At 37.1% G+C, this 17451-nt stretch overlaps 2 protein-coding genes across 4 annotated transcripts; one reads left to right on the top strand and one right to left on the bottom strand.

The window, feature by feature from the left end:
* Positions 1 to 171: 171 nt before the first annotated feature.
* On the bottom strand, positions 172 to 6542 carry LOC101159936 (cationic amino acid transporter 2). Of its 2 annotated transcripts, XM_078930590.1 has the most exons (13): positions 6420 to 6458; positions 5426 to 5536; positions 5167 to 5295; positions 4845 to 5000; positions 4603 to 4759; positions 4360 to 4493; positions 2866 to 3088; positions 2523 to 2659; positions 1689 to 1791; positions 1342 to 1475; positions 1101 to 1267; positions 813 to 921; positions 172 to 702 (listed from the first exon to the last, which is right to left on the bottom strand). In XM_078930590.1, exons 3-13 carry the CDS (start codon positions 5183 to 5185, stop codon positions 617 to 619), a joined length of 1425 nt encoding a protein of 474 aa, XP_078786716.1. In that variant the 5' UTR covers positions 5186 to 5295; positions 5426 to 5536; positions 6420 to 6458; the 3' UTR covers positions 172 to 616. The 2 variants fall into 2 exon arrangements, with proteins under 2 accessions (XP_078786716.1, XP_011481770.1); XM_011483468.4 differs by having other exon boundaries at positions 5167 to 5536; positions 6420 to 6542.
* A 1090-nt stretch (positions 6543 to 7632) lies between these two features.
* Positions 7633 to 13012, top strand: casr (calcium-sensing receptor). 2 transcript variants are annotated; one of them, XM_078930585.1, is made up of 7 exons: positions 7633 to 7747; positions 8690 to 8982; positions 9058 to 9364; positions 9658 to 10497; positions 10580 to 10814; positions 11182 to 11334; positions 11425 to 12996. In XM_078930585.1, the coding sequence occupies exons 2-7, from the start codon at positions 8798 to 8800 to the stop codon at positions 12537 to 12539; spliced, it is 2835 nt and encodes a 944-aa protein (XP_078786711.1). In that variant the 5' UTR covers positions 7633 to 7747; positions 8690 to 8797; the 3' UTR covers positions 12540 to 12996. The 2 variants fall into 2 exon arrangements, with proteins under 2 accessions (XP_078786711.1, XP_078786710.1); XM_078930584.1 differs by lacking the exon at positions 7633 to 7747 and having other exon boundaries at positions 7911 to 9364; positions 10580 to 10810; positions 11211 to 11334; positions 11425 to 13012.
* Positions 13013 to 17451: the final 4439 nt, after the last annotated feature.

Below are 17451 nucleotides of genomic sequence, written 5' to 3'. Positions count from 1 at the left end.
AGCAGAAGACACGGTGTTCAGTTAAAATACTTCCTTCTGAAACATAAACGAAACTTGTGAGTTCCTTTTTCGTTCCTGAAATAAAATGAAATAAAATAAAATAAAACTTGAAAGACAAACAGAAGAACAGTAAAGGCAAACCAACCAAAAAGATCGAAAGAAAGATCGAAATTTTTTGTGCACCGTTTCATTGTTTTTAATATTTATATTAATATTAATATTTTTACTCATTTGCTTTCATTTCCATAAAACAAAAACAAAATTTCACACACAATCTTAAAGGGAACTGAAAGAAGAAAACAAACTTTTTCACCCCCTGTTGCATAATTAGAAGAATAAAAAAATACAATAATTATTACATACTGTATTTAAACATAGCCTGCATATAATCTATAAAGAACATTGGTATTCTTGTGGTTTACATAAAAGCATTCAGCTTAAACACCATCAACCTAAAAAAGACATGAAGATAAATCATAGTAGCATTGAGAAAGAGTTTTTTGTACATACAATAAAGGAAGAAATACACAAAACACAACTGTGAGATATGCACACGGTCAACCAATAAAAATCTTTCCCAGGTCCAGTAATTTCATTCTTTCGTGGCATTAATGCTTTAAAAATGGACTTGGTTCTGTGAATTCTGGAGCCTTTGTTTTTGGACACTGTGCTGAACTCCGTAACAGAAGTAGATGATTAAGCCTAATAAAAAAAAAGACATAAAAGACATCACTAGTGGTTATTCTCATGCAAAACAATGTTTTGAGAAATGTTAAAGCAATATTCAAATTAGTGCAATATTCTTTTCATACCTACAGCCATCCACACTGAATAGCGAATCCAGGTGTCTGATCCAAGCTGAACCATGAGGTATACATTAATAAAAGTGCTAAGACTCGGAAGCAGGGGCACTAAAGGAACCTGCACACATCAAGGAGTGCAAGTGTTATGACAAACCCATGGATATGTGCGAGAATCATTTAGTGAGTTCTCAGTGACAGCTTTCATTTTCAGTTATTTTACTAAGCATGGTTAGTTAGCAGTTTCATCAAAGAATTTCCATCATGAAGAAAAAACAAAAACAAAAAAATGAGACATACCATAAAGGCAGCTTTCGATGTATTCTGTGGCTGTCTCCAGATAATTAGAACTGTGAGAACCAGCATAAGCACAAGCACAATGACACAAAGCAAACTCCACACCTGATGGGTGTGCAGGGCGGTGGCAGCCTCCAGAAGGAAAAGGCTTAAGATGACAGCTAAAAAAACTGCAACATAACATTAGTGTTTGATTAAAATAGCAATTAATATGGTGTTTAGTTTAATTTGAAAAATTACTTACTAGTAAAAAGAGTTAAAAGAGACACATTTTTTGATGTCCGGAATGTTGCTTGAGATGGAGGACTTAACACACCACTTATTGTGAAAGGCTCTGGTTTGCCTGTGATTGAATGTTCATTGAGGTCAACTTGGTACCTTTATGAGGAAGAGCATATTAAGATATGTAGTATTGCATTTAGCTCCAAGAAGTTTTATCCAAACTTTAGCAACAGTTCTGACAGTTATGGTTAGTAGTTTAAAACACAACCTTCATTGAAATGTATTTTCCTGATACACACAGAGAGCTGAATTTTTCATGACTAAATTTAATGTAAGCACCTTTTTCTAGAAAACGTAATAAAACCATACCTTAATATGAGTATGCAAACAGCAACAAGTGTGTAGGCAAAAAGCGTTCCAATCGACATCATATCAACTAGTGCCTTCAGGTCAAAGAGCAATGCCATAAAAGCTGCAAATATAAACAATAGGCATATAAACACACTTGCCTGTGACCTCATTTAATTAAAGTTAAATGTAGATTTAAAGGTTTAAACTTTATATCTGTAATTCTAAATAAATAAAGCAGTGTTTTGGAAAAGAAAAAAATACCAGAAAAGCAAAAGGTCTCAAGGGAAAGACTCCAGATTAGCCATACTTCTATTAAAACAATGGTTTATCTAGTTTATCTTGAAGTGTATTTCTATACTGAGTTTTGCATTTTAGCGCTAAGAAGAATAAAGCATAAATGTACTCGAGTCAGTAAAATGTCTGCGACTTCTCATTTTTGGACAAAGAGAGTTGTTGCAGGAAGCGTACAGCAGATTTCTGAACTGAAATGTGTTCATACTGCACACATTCATAAGATTCTTTCTAGTTAAAAAATTATATTCACAAACAGAAAGAAGGAATCTGTATTGTTCCGAATAAATTCTTGTCTTGTAATTTTAGCCAACTAAAGTTACAATGATCAAGTGAAAAGGCTTGAAAAGTTAATATTATTATGCAGTAGTTCTAAAAGTTTAAAGTGCCAGTAGTTTGGAAAGTTCAAATCCCAGCTTGTTTTATTTTCTCTGGAATTTACGTTAAGTTGTGGTGCTCATAGATAGTATGAATGATGCAAAAGGCATTTCATGGCTGATTGGTTAAAGAAAAACATCCTGCATCTCTATTAAAGTATATCTATGTGATCAGAGTTTTTACCTGCAACAATTCCTGAAGCCAGTGTAGCTATTACAGGACTTTGTCTGTTACTCATTTTACTGAGAGGTTTGAAGAGCAGCCCGTCCCTAGCCATGGCAAAGAGGACACGAGGCATCGGGAACATTGATCCCAGCAAACTGTAGAAGATATATCAAATCCTTTATTTAAACTCTATCACTTATTATCTCATTTTTTGAAAAAGTAATATGTTATGAATAGGCTTGATTTAATATGTATTATCTATTAACTGGGAACTTTAAATTAAAGTCTATTAAAGCACAATAAGCGTATCTGAAAGAGAAAAATTAAAAACCAAAACTAATACATTTACTGTGTTTCTAACCTTGTCGACAGAGCACAAAGGGATCCAACAGCCACTGCATACTTTGCTGGGCCCCAGCCAACGTATGAGAATGCCACAGGCAGTGGGCTGTGAAGGCTGAGTAAACAGTAGGGCATCATGAGAGTCAAAGCAGCAGACACACCAAAATAAGCCAGGAAGCAGATGAGAAGGGATGCCACTATACCAAGTGGAATTGACTTCTGAGGGTTCTGAACTTCCTCCCCTTCAGACAAACAAAAATTTCATTTATTATTTAAAGAGTTATATACTTTAAAAAAAGGTTCACTATGTTAGAAATAATTTATTTTATATACCTTTTGTTAAAAAGAAATACAAAGGGAATGAATAAAACAAGAAACCATTCCAAAGGACGTCATCCAGGAGTGGGCCAGTCTATCCCCAAGCTGACTGAGATGGTCAGAAAACTCCTCAGTTGGGGCGGATGAGGTTCATCCTGAGTACCTCAAGTCTCTGGAAGTCATGTGACTCTTTTGGGTGACAGGACTTTGCAACCTCAAGTGGCAGATGAAGACGTTGCCCCTGGATTGGCATACTGGAGTGGTGGTCCCTTTATCAAAAAAGTGGGAACCAGGAGGATTTCTATTCTTCTTTTTGCTGATGATGCTGTTCTGTCGGCTTCATGAAACCAGGAACTTCTATGTGTTCTGGGGCAATTCACAGTGATGTGTGAAGCAACGGGAAAGAGAATTTGTACCTTTAAGTCAGAGGCCATGGTTTTCCGTCAAGAAAAGATTATTTGGGGTGGAGGGGAGACGTTCCAACCCCAAGTGACTGAGTTTCTGGGGGCTTGTTCATGAGTGAGGAAGGATGGAGGGTCAGATTGACAGGTGGATAGGAACAATAGGTACATTTGACAAAAACAAACCGTGTCTGATAAAAAATAATTTAGGAACTCAGTTTAAATTTGTAGACACAATGAACTTTGATGAATTAGGTGGATAGGTGTCTTCATTGTAGTGATCTGTTGTACTGAAAAGCTGGGTCCAAAAGCAAAGCTCTTGATTTGATGTTCCTACCCTCAGCAATGGGCAAAGGGATTGGGTCATGATTTAAATGATAACATCCCAGGTGAAAGCAGCTGAAATTCATATCTTTTGTAGGGTGGCTGGGCACTTCCTTAGATTTAAGTTGAGAAACTTGCAGTGAGAAGCTCTGAGTACCGCTCCTCTACATAAAAAGAAGCCAGTTGAGGCAGCTCAAGAATTTCTTCCGAATACCTTCTGGGCATTTCCCTGGGGAGGTTTTCAGGGCATGTCTCACCAAGCAGAGGCCCCAGAGAAGACCTAGAATACGCTGGTGGGATTTTGTCTCTCAGCTGACATGGAAGCACTTTGGAGTCTTTAAATGGAGGACATTTCTGTCAAGAAGGAGGTCTGGGCATTTCTGTTTAAACTGCTACTCCTACACACCCGCTCCAGAAAGGTAGAAGGTGGATAGATAGAATGTAAATAATCATAATAACAACTTGTTTACCTGTAGTAGCAATACAGTCAAAACCCACAAATGCATAAAAGCAAGTTGCTGCTCCTTCTAACGTTCCTTCAAAGCCAAAAGGAAAAAATCCCCCTCTGCCAATTCTGCTGGTTTCATTCAGGCTTGTGTCATTTCTGAAATTATTAGATATGATGTCATCAGTTTATTGAAGCAGTGAGGCAAAATATAGCTGCACTGCCAATACAGTTATGCAGACAATACAAAACAATTGGAGGTTCTTACTCATATGATTTCAAAAGAGTGTCTTTGCCAATGTACCAGTTGTTGACGTCCCCTTTTAAGAAGCCAGAGAGGATAACAAACAGCAACACCAGTATGTTAACAGCTGTAAAAGCCTTATTCACAGTGGCCGACTCCTTAACACCAAAGGAAAGAATTCCTGGAGATAAACAAAGAAAACATGTCTCATGACATATTTATGTTCCTTTGCTAAAAATAATAAAAGTGTAGATTATGAAACATACCTGCCAAGAGCATGATAAGCCCAGCTGCAAAGAAGTCTGGGTAAGGGGCTAAACCAGGTAAATCCATTGCAGCTTGTTTTTCCAAAGAAATAGAAATTAAACCCCCAATGAGGTCATCAAATGTCCCACTCCATGCTCTGGCTACACTTGATGTCCCTTCAACAAGGGAAGAAATGCAACATGGACAATTTGTTAGAGCGGAAAAATGCAGTCAAAGGAAAAGGCTTTTTGCCACTTTCTGGAGGCCACTTGGATAACTTTCAGAATAACAGCATCCCAGTGTGTTACACTGAAATGGTTATTGAGTGCTATAAATTTTTACCGATTATATAAGACAGCATCAAGTTCCAGCCAGTGATAAAAGCCCAAATCTCCCCGACCGTCACATAGCTGTAGAGATATGCAGACCCTGTTTTTGGAACACGAGCTCCAAATTCCGCATAACATAGTCCTGCAAAGATGGAGGCCACAGCAGCTATCAGAAAAGAGATAATAATACTTGGACCAGCCACAGTTCTGGCCACTTCTCCTGACAGCACATAAACACCGGCCCCCAACGTGCTGCCGACCCCGAGCGCTACCAGGTCAAGAGTGGTCAGGCAGCGGCAAAAGTTGGACACCTCGCCTTCAGGCTCCAGTGGTTTCCTACGTGACAGGCTCTGCAAGTACAGCAGCACCTTTGCACCAGACATCTGTTAATGCAGAAATGTTGTCTTAGTTACAAGGACTATCCAAAAGAAAACATGTCAAAAGCACAGCAGATATGATATGATCCATTTTGGACAAACTTTACCTTTTTTCAAGAAAGAAAGTAAAACTGCTGATCTAAAAGCTATTTAGTTGTGAAAACAACAGAAACGTATTCTTTATTTTGAAACATTAAACATTTAATCTTTTTTTTTTTTTGGTTTTTAAGAACTTTGTGTTACCCAGAGAAGGGGCTTTAAAATAAAGTGTGGTTTGATTTGATGATGTACTGTGTGTTCTGAATGTAAAAAATGTAATATAATAAAGTAACTGCAACTCTGGATATAGTGGATTTTGTTTAAATCTCAAATCGTATATTGCCCCGACAGCTTGAAAGAATAAAATAAAAACAATCTTTAAAAGCATCAAGTTTAAATAAAAATGTACTAATTCAAGGAAACACAGAGAGAAGTTTCCAAGTCAAAACCTAAATGTTTAAAATTGTTTTTATGAAAAAGATTGAAACTTACTGATGAGTTTTACATTAAAAACTGACATCTGGAGACTATAATGTCAAAAGTATTATTGAAACAATAATAACTAAGTTAAAGAATCAAACAAGAAAGCATTATGATGTAGCAATTTAAAGCAAAACATAAAAGAGACTTGTGCTTTCATTTTTTATCTTTGCTTCAAACAAAGTGTATAAAGATGAAGAACATTGGAGGATTCATTTTCTTTTCCATCTCCATATAACCCATCTTCTCAAGTTTATGTTTTTGGGTCCCAGCTTTTTGGTCCACAGGAACATGTCTAGTAGAGTCAAACATCTTTAAAATCTACAACAGATCTGTGAAAACCTAAATTTCATATAAAAACCCTCCTTACCGTTACAGCAGAATATTCCACCGTGTGCAATAGTTTTGATATGTTTCTGTCCGCTGCGCATGTGAATATATATGCACTTTGAAGTCCTCTCAGCACATTTTTGGCACATTATGTTACTTTTCCAACTAATGTGCCATTTTTGGAGAAGACAGGCTCAAAACGATTCACCTGAACTTGGCAATGGCATGAGAGGCTGGGAGATCTAGACTTTAAAAGCAGAAAGAAGTGAAGAAAACACACAATTTTTTCGCATGTGACACAATCATTGCATTAAATTTCCGTCAGCAACATAATACACTCTTAAGACAGAAACAGGTGTCTTTGTTTTTTGCTTACTTCTTTTTTAAAGTCTCTTTTGAACCTTCTTCCTCCTAGAAAAGCTAAAATAAAAGTATTAAAACATAATTTGATTCATTGGCCCTTTGTTTCCTAGAACCAGTTTAGGTGAGATTTTTGTTACTTCTCAGAGCTGGATTCTGCTGCTTGTAAATCAGCACACTGTAAAGTAAAATTGTTCACAGTGGGGACAAATGCTTGGCAACAGAATGAAGATCAACTCATTAAAGCATGAGGGCTTGTTTGAGGAACATGACATCACAATCCACTGCTTCTAGGGGTCCCTGGTATCACGCAGCTCCTACAACCCCAAATGTTGAGAAAATGCAGATAACACCACATCCTACTCCAGATTTGCTGGCATTTAGATATTTCGAACATTTTAGAGTGGAGTTTTACAGTAGCACACTGGATTTAAATTCATGCTTTTTTTTAAATGTGTGTTAGTCCATAGCTGAATAAACTGTTCTTATGAAATTTTACTTTTCATGCCCGTGTGACTCGGTCCGGGATGAGCGGAGGAAGATGGATGGATGGCTTTTCATGCAGTTGCTCAAAAGGCTTTTGGTTAAAAAAATAAGGTTTTCCTTTTTCATAACTACAAACAATGACAAAGTCCCATAAACTCAGGTACGAATTTAAAATGCTTAGATTGTAGTATTTTTTTCATTCTAGTCAGTTGTTGATGGTAAAACATTCACAAAAACCAAAACATCTAGTACTTTAATGGTGTGCTAACAGTGTAGAATCACAAATCAAAGAAACCCTCTGAGCTTGTCTTGGGCAGTTTACATTGTAATTATGTTCACCCATAGGGAGTAAACTGTGAGTGAACTTCATTTACTAGAGGAAATGGACAAACCCCCTTACTTTCTGTCAATGATTCACCTGGACAAAGAGGTTTGGAAGGTAGCAGCGCTACTGACTTTACTGAACTCAAGAGAGAAACAGCAAATTAGAAGCTCTGAACATATTTGACAGGAATTCATGTGGTAAGTTCTGTTTGATTTGAGTTATATGTTTTATATTTTGATTTCTAAGCTACAAAAAGAAGGACATTGCAGAAGTACGAGCAATCTTGGAAGCAGATTTTAATGTGGTGAGATACTTTGCTGATTTTGTTTAGCAAAAAAGCTTAGTAAGAAGTCATTTTTATATTTTTATTCTTGAAAAAAGAAACATCGGGAATTAATTATGGTATCAATAATTTTTGATGTTGCATTTTGTAGGATAAATTTTTTAAGTATAGGAACAGGGTGTTGAAATGTATTTTTTTTATGTTGTCTACTTTATTTTTCTCTGGTGACAGTGGAATCACTGTCTAATTTGTGACCAACAATAAAGCTGGACACAGTGACTGTGTGTAGGTGTAGTCACTTCATTATCACAGCTCTGCCTCAGCATTTTTCCAGCAGTATTAGCCAGATGCAGAGCTACTTTTCGCCATGGCGACTGCACTTCAGTGACCACATCATGAGGGTGTGAGCTTGCAGGAAGCAGGATCATTAGAGTGTGACTGCACTCTTAACTCATGTTCTAATGCATTTGTTCTGATAGTCTTAAAAGTAGAAAAAAATGTGCTTTTTGAAACAAATTTCAGATTAAAACTTGATTCTGCTAAAATCAGGTAAGTAATCCTCTGAGTATCATTATTGCAATATCAGTTTGTGGCCTTTTAAAATAAAAATAAACCTCTGTCACTTGATTTAATCAATTTACTACTTTGAGCATTTTACTACCTTAAGCATTTGGATTTACCTTCTATGTTGATAAATATATTTTTGTGCAATGGCTGTTGTAAAAAACTGAATGACAGGAGGTTGTTCACTTGTACTCTCTAACACATGGATCATTTGACCATAAGTGACTGTTTTTAATAAATTTAAAGTACAGCCCAGTTGTCCATCAAAAGCTTATTTTGTTTGTTTTTTTAGACATTTTTTGTGGTGAAAAATGAACAGCATGGATTTGCCCTGCAGACAGATTAAAGGGAGAGGAGAATTCTGAAAGAAAACAAATCTGTCCTGTCAAAGAAGACAAAGATGAGACTTTTCCTGTACTACCTGACGTTGCTGGGATCCAGCTTTGTGATTTCAACTTATGGGCCCCATCACAGAGCACAGATGACTGGGGATATTTTGCTTGGTGGTCTATTCCCAATACACTTTGGCGTTGCATCTAAAGATCAGGATCTGGCAGCAAGACCAGAATCCACACAGTGTGTCAGGTAAGATTCACAAGGTTTTTTAATGAATGAAAATCTGTTGAATTTATCTATTTTCTGATTTATATTTACTTTCAGGTTCAATTTTCGAGGTTTTCGTTGGCTCCAGGCTATGGTCTTTGCAATTGATGAGATTAACAACAGTAGCATTCTTCTCCCCAACATCACGCTGGGCTACAGGATATTTGACACCTGCAACACGGTTTCAAAAGCCTTGGAAGCCACGCTCAGTTTTGTGGCTCAAAATAAAATCGACTCTCTGAATTTAGACGAGTTTTGCAATTGCACTGATCACATCCCATCCACCATTGCAGTTGTGGGTCCTGCTGGATCCACAGTCTCCACAGCAGTTGCAAACTTACTGGGTCTTTTTTATATTCCTCAGGTCAGTAAAAAAACATCAGCCATCATTTCCAATTTTTTTTCACATTATCTGAAAGTGTCAATAAAAAATTGAAGTGAAATATAAGACAACGGAAATGAAATGCCATATTATGACATGGGCCTGCAACAGGCTGATGACCTGTCCAGGGTGTTCACTGCCTTTGCACATTTGTAGCCAGGTTAGGCCCTGGCAGCTTCTTGACCCTGAAAGGGATGCAGCGGTTAAGAAAATGGATTAATGGATGGATAGATCTATGACATGGCAATGTAACGTTTGACTATTTTCTTATGCAGATCAGCTATGCCTCCTCAAGTCGCCTTCTGAGCAACAAGAATCAATACAAGTCCTTCATGAGAACCATTCCCACTGATGAGCACCAGGCTACAGCCATGGCAGACATCATTGAGTACTTCCAGTGGAACTGGGTCATTGCTGTGGCTTCAGATGACGACTACGGACGCCCAGGCATTGAAAAGTTTGAAAAAGAAATAGAGGAACGAGACATCTGCATTCACTTGAATGAACTTATTTCTCAGTATTTTGAGGATCACGAAATTAAAGCTCTTGCTGACCGGATTGAGAACTCCTCTGCTAAAGTCATTGTTGTCTTTGCCAGTGCTCCAGACGTAGAGCCTCTAATTAAAGAAATGGCCAGTAGAAATTTTACAGATCGTATATGGCTGGCCAGTGAAGCGTGGGCAAGCTCCTCCCTCATTGCCAAACCAGAATACTTGGACGTTGTGGCTGGGACAATTGGCTTTGCTCTAAAGGCAGGCCACATTGCCGGGTTTAGAGAGTTTTTACAGCAAGTCCACCCTAAGAAAGACACTCACAATGAATTTGTCAGAGAGTTTTGGGAAGAAACTTTTAACTGTTATTTGGAAGACAGTCCCAGACTTCAAGAAACTGGGAAGGGCAGCACTACGTTCAGACCTTTGTGTACTGGTGAGGAAGACATCACCAGTGTGGAGACCCCCTACTTGGACTACACACATCTACGGATCTCCTATAATGCTTATTTGGCAGTATATTCAATTGCACATGCTCTGCATGACATACTCACCTGCAGACCAGGACAAGGACTTTTTGCTAACAATTCTTGTGCAGACATCAAGACGATGGAAGCATGGCAGGTAGATATTGGGAGCAGAATTAAAGTTTCTAAATACTGGATTTGCTGAAGTGATTCTAACGTTGTGTTGCTTTTTTTCACAGGTGTTAAAGCAGCTCAGACACTTGAACTACACCAATAACATGGGGGAAAAGATGCATTTTGATGAAAATGCAGATCTGGCAGCAAACTACACCATCATAAACTGGCACAGATCATCAGAAGATGGCTCTGTTGTCTTCAAGGAAATAGGATACTACAATGTTCACATCAAACGCGGAGCCAAGCTTTTTATCGAAAAGAGCAAGATTCTCTGGAATGGTCATGGTTCCGAGGTTTGTGAACTTGTGTTAGGAAAAAAATGTTTCTGCAATGTTTTATGGCCATTGTACAGTTTGGAAAGGTTTCTTGAAAGGCATTCCCACCAAGGAAAGAAAGTTTTTTAGCCATCCAGATGCATACATCTTAGTGACTGTGGCTTACACAAGCATTATAAGGGATTTTGTTCATGTTAAACTTGAGATGACACTGCACATTGGTTATTTTATTCTAGAGCTCCCAAAAATCCAGTCTGAGTGTATTTTTAAGGATGATTTCCTGCTAGACTGAGTTTGTTTCCTTTAGAGCCTGCTAGGGATTGCCAAAATGAAAGTGGTCTTGTTGTTCAAACTGAATCCGCCCCAGGAGAACATTTTCACATCGATAGTATATTTCTGTCCTTACTATGTCCTGCAGGTGCCATTCTCTAATTGCAGTGAGGACTGTGAACCTGGCACGAGGAAGGGGATCATCGACAGCATGCCCACATGTTGTTTTGAATGCACAGAATGTTCAGATGGAGAATACAGTAATCATAAAGGTATTGAAATGAATAATAATCAAATCCGCTTCACACACTACTCAGATTTTTCTAAAAAAAAAATGTTGTTTTTTTTTTCAATTAATGCAGATTCCAGTGTTTGCACCAAGTGCCCAAATAACTCATGGTCCAACGGCAACCACACATTCTGTTTCCTGAAGGAAATTGAGTTTCTCTCCTGGACTGAACCATTTGGCATCGCTTTGACCATATTTGCTGTGCTTGGTGTTGTTTTTACAGCTTTTGTAATGGGGGTGTTTGTTAGATTTCGCAACACTCCAATTGTAAAGGCTACAAATCGAGAGCTGTCCTACGTGCTTCTGTTCTCACTCATCTGCTGCTTCTCCAGCTCTCTAGTTTTTATAGGAGAGCCACAGAACTGGACATGCCGTTTGCGCCAACCAGCCTTTGGAATAAGTTTTGTGCTTTGTATTTCATGTATCCTTGTGAAAACCAACAGAGTTCTGTTAGTATTCGAGGCCAAGATTCCTACAAGTCTCCACCGTAAATGGTGGGGACTAAACTTGCAGTTTCTTCTTGTGTTTCTGTGCACATTTGTGCAAGTCATGATATGTGTGGTGTGGCTTTACAACGCCCCTCCCTCCAGCTATAGGAATCATGACATTGATGAAATCATATTCATCACATGCAATGAGGGTTCTGTGATGGGTCTTGGATTTCTCATCGGATATACCTGCCTTTTGGCAGCCATATGCTTTTTCTTTGCTTTTAAATCACGCAAACTACCAGAAAACTTCACAGAAGCAAAGTTCATCACTTTTAGCATGCTCATATTCTTCATTGTTTGGATCTCTTTTATCCCTGCATACTTTAGTACCTATGGAAAGTTTGTTTCTGCCGTGGAGGTTATTGCTATTCTGGCATCCAGCTTTGGGATGCTGGCTTGCATCTTCTTCAACAAGGTCTATATCATCCTGTTTAAACCCTCAAGGAACACCATAGAGGAAGTCCGCTGCAGCACAGCAGCACACGCCTTTAAGGTGGCAGCCAAAGCGACACTTAAGCATAACACATCTTCAAGGAGAAAGTCTGGATCATCAGGTTCAACGCCATCTTTGACAATGAGCTTCAAAACTAATGAGGACTCAAATTTAGACATGAATAGGCCACGGGTGAGCTTTGGTAGTGGAACTGTCATGCTGTCCTTGAGCTTTGAGGAATCCAGAAGAAGTTCTATGTTGTAAAACAAAGACGTGTTTTTGTCAGACTTGGGCTACGTTCATTCAGTCTTGGCAAATCAGTGCAAATGTGTGTGTGTACGTAGAGAATGGACAATACATTTGCTCCGATGAAACTCAAGCTCTTCAGAAAATTGTACAAGGAACCCAGCACAGGCATCTGCAAGAGGAGCATCATTAGGAACAAAGATACCAGCAGCCTCACAAAACTAGTTCATAATTCTAGGATATCAAAGGAGAGAACAGTCAAGATGCCTCAACTTGCAAGAAGCTCAAAATCTATTGAAATCATGTCATATTTTGTAAATGTTATCCACAATTGAAGATTTTTCATCTGACTCACTCTTTCAATATAATAAACTTTAACTATTTATGTAGTTGGTAAAAAAAAGTTTCTTTTTGATAATTTGCCTTTAAAATATAAAGTCTTGAAATACTGATTATTAAAAAATAAATAAATACCTTTAATGTTGTTAAAACATTTTATCTTTGAGTTTAGTCACTTTTTTCCCCCTCTGAGTGAAAGGTTAAGCTTTACAGTGTTTTGCTGTACTTTGAGCTGTGGTCTTGTAAAGTGAAGCAAAAACATATTAAATGTACACACAGAAACAATTATTAGAGAGCAAGAGATAATCACAGCAAACTAATTGTTTCTTGGGTTATTGTTCTGTCACAGTTTGAAGTGTTGCGACCGGTTTTCAACAATAATAATAATAACTATTATTATTATTATTATTATTATTATTATTATTATTATTATTATTATTATTATTATTATCATGTTAGTTAGATTCGTATTTAAAAAAAACTGTGTTTTAAGCAGGTGTGGTGAAGAGATTTGACTTAAAGACAGGAAGGGAACCATTGTTTTAGATGTCTGGTGGGACTGAGTTCCAGAGTTGAGGAGCAGAGTAACAGAGTTTCTGAAGAGGTTTTTACAGAAAAGTAAAAAGTAGTAAATGTAAAAAATATGAACATTCCAATTATCTTGAATTAAGGTAAACTTTCTCACAGTCCAGTAGTAATATAAAAAAAGCAATGACCAATTTTTAAAGGGCGAGTTTGGTGTTCTTCTAGAAGCATTTTCCATCTGTTGCTTGTTTTTCTCTAGTATCTGACAAAGGCAAACAGAGCAACCCGGCCTCACACATAAATGCCAATCTAACAGCAAGCCTACACTTTACAGTTGTGTATATCACTGTGTAGGAGGCATGGAGAAAAACGGCAATGCTAAACTGTGAATCCTAAACTATTTCTAGAGAATGGATGGATCTACTGGGGAGGGCTTATAGACTCAATCTGAATTTAAATCAACAACATCTCTATTTGTAAGCTTGAAAAAAATCATCAACAAAACCCAACTGAATGATGAACTGATAAAACCTTTGTACACATGTGACAATGTTCCAGTGTCCATACAGGAAATTACAATCTAGTCTGACCTGTTTTTCATTCTTAATACTGACATTTACCTGCAACACTGCTGTAAAACTACCCCTGGGATGGATTTCAGCATTAGCAAAAAACTAGTGATGTTTCAGACTATTGTAAACAAGATACAGTGGGTTTCTACAGTTCAGTTTCAATTTTTTTTATTTCAACAATTGTAAAGGAAAGTTATGATAACCTTAATTTCCAACAAAACCCTGCTTATTTCAACAGCTTACCTACAGATTTAAAACACTTTACATAACTTAGATTTCCAATTTTGGTTCAAGTATTTAGAAGCTCCGTATCAACAAAAAAGGCAAATAGGTTTGTGAGCCGTCCATTCTAACTGCAGTAACAATATGAGAAGCAAAAAAGTGACGTTAAGCATTGCCAGGAAGCAACCACTTCCTGTATTTTAAAGTGAACAGATCAAGCAAAAAAAAAAAAAACTTTTTGTTTTTTTCCTTTTTATTGTAAAGTTAAGTTGTGTTTAGTTTAAGAAAACTGAACAAACAATTCTTAACCGTTTGGTTCTGTTTCAGACATTTTGGTTAGCCATTGAGCTATTTTTTTAGTCACTAGACATATGATAAAGCCTTTCTAACAAATGAACCAAAATTACAAAGCTAGGATATGCAAGCACATTTTCCACCTTGTTGTGAGTCATTCCAAAGAGGATGTGTCTTGTTTTCCTTTTTCAAGCAATCTTTTTTTCAGGTGGAAAATGTTGTTAAAATTTCAGCTATTTTTGCTGCTAAAGAGGCAAAGGGGCTGTTGGTTTTATTCTAAGAATAAATGTACAGTGATTTGATTTGGAAACTTTGGGCCGAACAAAAAGGTTGAATGCTAACGTTAATGCAGAGGGTAAATATTTATGTCGATGAAATGGAAATTATATCTAAACGAGCAAAAATATGGGAAAGAATTTTGAAGAAAAAAATATTTTGTATTTTTGGAAGTGTCATACAAAAAATACATAAAATACAATAAAAACACAAAAACATTTGCAAAAAGTTTCAAAAGTCAAAATCTTATAAGAGTTAAATATTAAGTGAAACCTCTTTAAAATAGCTAATTAAAATAACTAGTTATATGGTGTAAAGCACGTCTAAATCAAAAACTACTTGTTTTGTTATTCATTTTTAATGACTTAAAAAAATAACGGATTTAAAATGTATCAAAACATTGAAATAAAAAGCACTTGGCAGCTGAAAAACCTTTTGATTTTTTAAGAACTTAACATAATCAAAATAATATTGATATTAATAATAATCAAGTTGTCATTAAAAATGCTGATAACATTTTTTTTGAAGGTCCTTTAGTCTTTAATAGATTATTTTGTTTTCCTCAATAAACTGAACATAGGAATTATTTTATTGATCCCATGCTTTTGTGCTAAATATTTTAGCTCACAGCTATGTGGCAAAAACAAAATCCTAATGAAATAAAAACACAATTTAGACTTCTTTTTTTTAACTTTTAAATACCTAAAACATTAACTCCTGCACCCAAAAACATTTATAGATCTAATAAAGCATTTATAATGAGAGCCAATGGTCACACATGGTAAAAAGAATGCTTTTATGGTCTTCTATTTTCCATGGTGTCATGTACAAGACACTAACACTTGTGTCACCACAGGGATACTGATAAATGCTGTTGGACTAACTCAACCTACCTGAATAACAAGTTACGTTTCATGCCCTCACTTATCTAAATGTGCAAGATTGATTGAATTGAGTACTAATAGATTGCTACTTAAATGCTAATAAATTTGAATGTTACCCTTTATACGTTTTGAAAAAGCATTGTTGCATTGATGCACCTAATACAAAACAGTAAAAATATTGTTGGCACGTCAAAATAAAAAAAAAAAATTTGGCTATAGTATTCTTTAAGATTCTTAAAAATATGAACCTGCCATGACCCTGATGAAATTAATGAATATTTTATATTTTATTTTAAATGAACAAGTAGGTTTAAAGTCACTTGAGGCATTCAGGAGCTTTCGCGTTTAACATGGGGATGACACACTGCAGGATTTTGGCTGACCTGACACAGGCAGTGGAGCAGCTGGTCATTCTCCTTCCCTATGAGAAAGCACTCTAAAGCATAAATGAGGCCAAAAAGGAACATCAGCATGCTGTCTGATCTCTTTGAGGTGAGCTAAAGAAAAATGACTTGGAAGCTTTGCATGCTGTGAACATCTGGAATTAGAAAATAAAAATACTCTTGATTTAACAAAGCAAACAGGGCCACACATTCAAACCAGAACAAGTGCTTTAGGTTTGCTATACTGACTTTGCACTATGCAAAAATTTAACAGAGATAATAAGCAGCTATTTTTTTTACACCCATTTTAAGTGTTTAATATATTTGCGGGATATATATAATATTCATATAACCATTTTGTACAGTATACATTTCTTTGGATTGAAAATATACCCTTGTATATCTCTCACTTAAAGTCCCACTCCGATTATCTTTTGCTTTAAACTGAAAGTGTTCCCAATGTTTTATTATTGGTATGCAGTTTTAGGCCAAAATGTAAAAAAATAAATAACAATAAATAAATAAAAAACGTTTCTGGGGCAGTTTCTGCAGAGCAGCGGTTGTTCAATATGAATTCACCTCTTCAGTTTTGAGCCAAAGATATGGATCTAGACATCTACTAGTGTGTGCATCAGAATGGAGCGGAGTAGGAAGCAAGTCTTACTTCACTGCTACAATCTTCTTTTTTGCAACTCCTCTGCTCCTTGTGGCATTTTGGTTTCCCCAGTTGCTCCCGAGTGACGCCACCAGAAAACCAAAAATCAAACAAGCGCAGGACTCTCCGACACAAGTACTTTAGGAAAATATTCAAATATTTATTACAAAAATGTTATTAAAATACCTAGGCTAAAGGAAACACAAGACACCTTAAAACACTAATTACACCATAAATAATGGATAGGTCATCACTCCTGCAGCTGTAGTGGTGCGCATTCCCAGACTCTGCACAAAGTCCTGATGCCTGTGGGCTGCACCCAACAGCAAACACCGGTAGCGGCTGATGCCCGTCCGTTATAGGAAAACGATAGACCCCGGTGGCATCTGGCGAGTCTAGGAGACATGATGAGGTGGCTCAAAAGTCCAATGCACCGAATCCCCAACGCGCAAGCAGCATCCAAAATGGAGATGCACAAAACAGCAGGAAAATACCTGCTCGCGCAGCTTAGGAGGATGACTGACAGGAGTCGCACAAGCAGCCAATACTGCCTGTGATCCGGTTATGGTGTGTGCCAAAACACAGCCAATCAATACCTAATCCTTCCATCAGGGAGCTCACTACCATTGCTGAGGAGCTTTTTTCCAGCTACCCTCAGCAATAAAGGCCCGCGCTAGGCAGCCTAATGCTGCACTCAGCCAGTCCAACCTGGAGCAGCAGTAACACTGAACTCAGGCTGATTCAAGACTCCGACAGTGAGGGAAGGGCTTTTATCAGCCC

The sequence above is a fragment of the Oryzias latipes genome, chromosome 14 (genome assembly GCF_053564925.1).
Source record: "Oryzias latipes strain Hd-rR chromosome 14, Olatipes_Hd-rR_3.1".
In the NCBI taxonomy this organism is placed as follows: domain Eukaryota; kingdom Metazoa; phylum Chordata; class Actinopteri; order Beloniformes; family Adrianichthyidae; genus Oryzias; species Oryzias latipes.
This window is presented reverse-complemented; position numbering and strand designations above follow the sequence as displayed.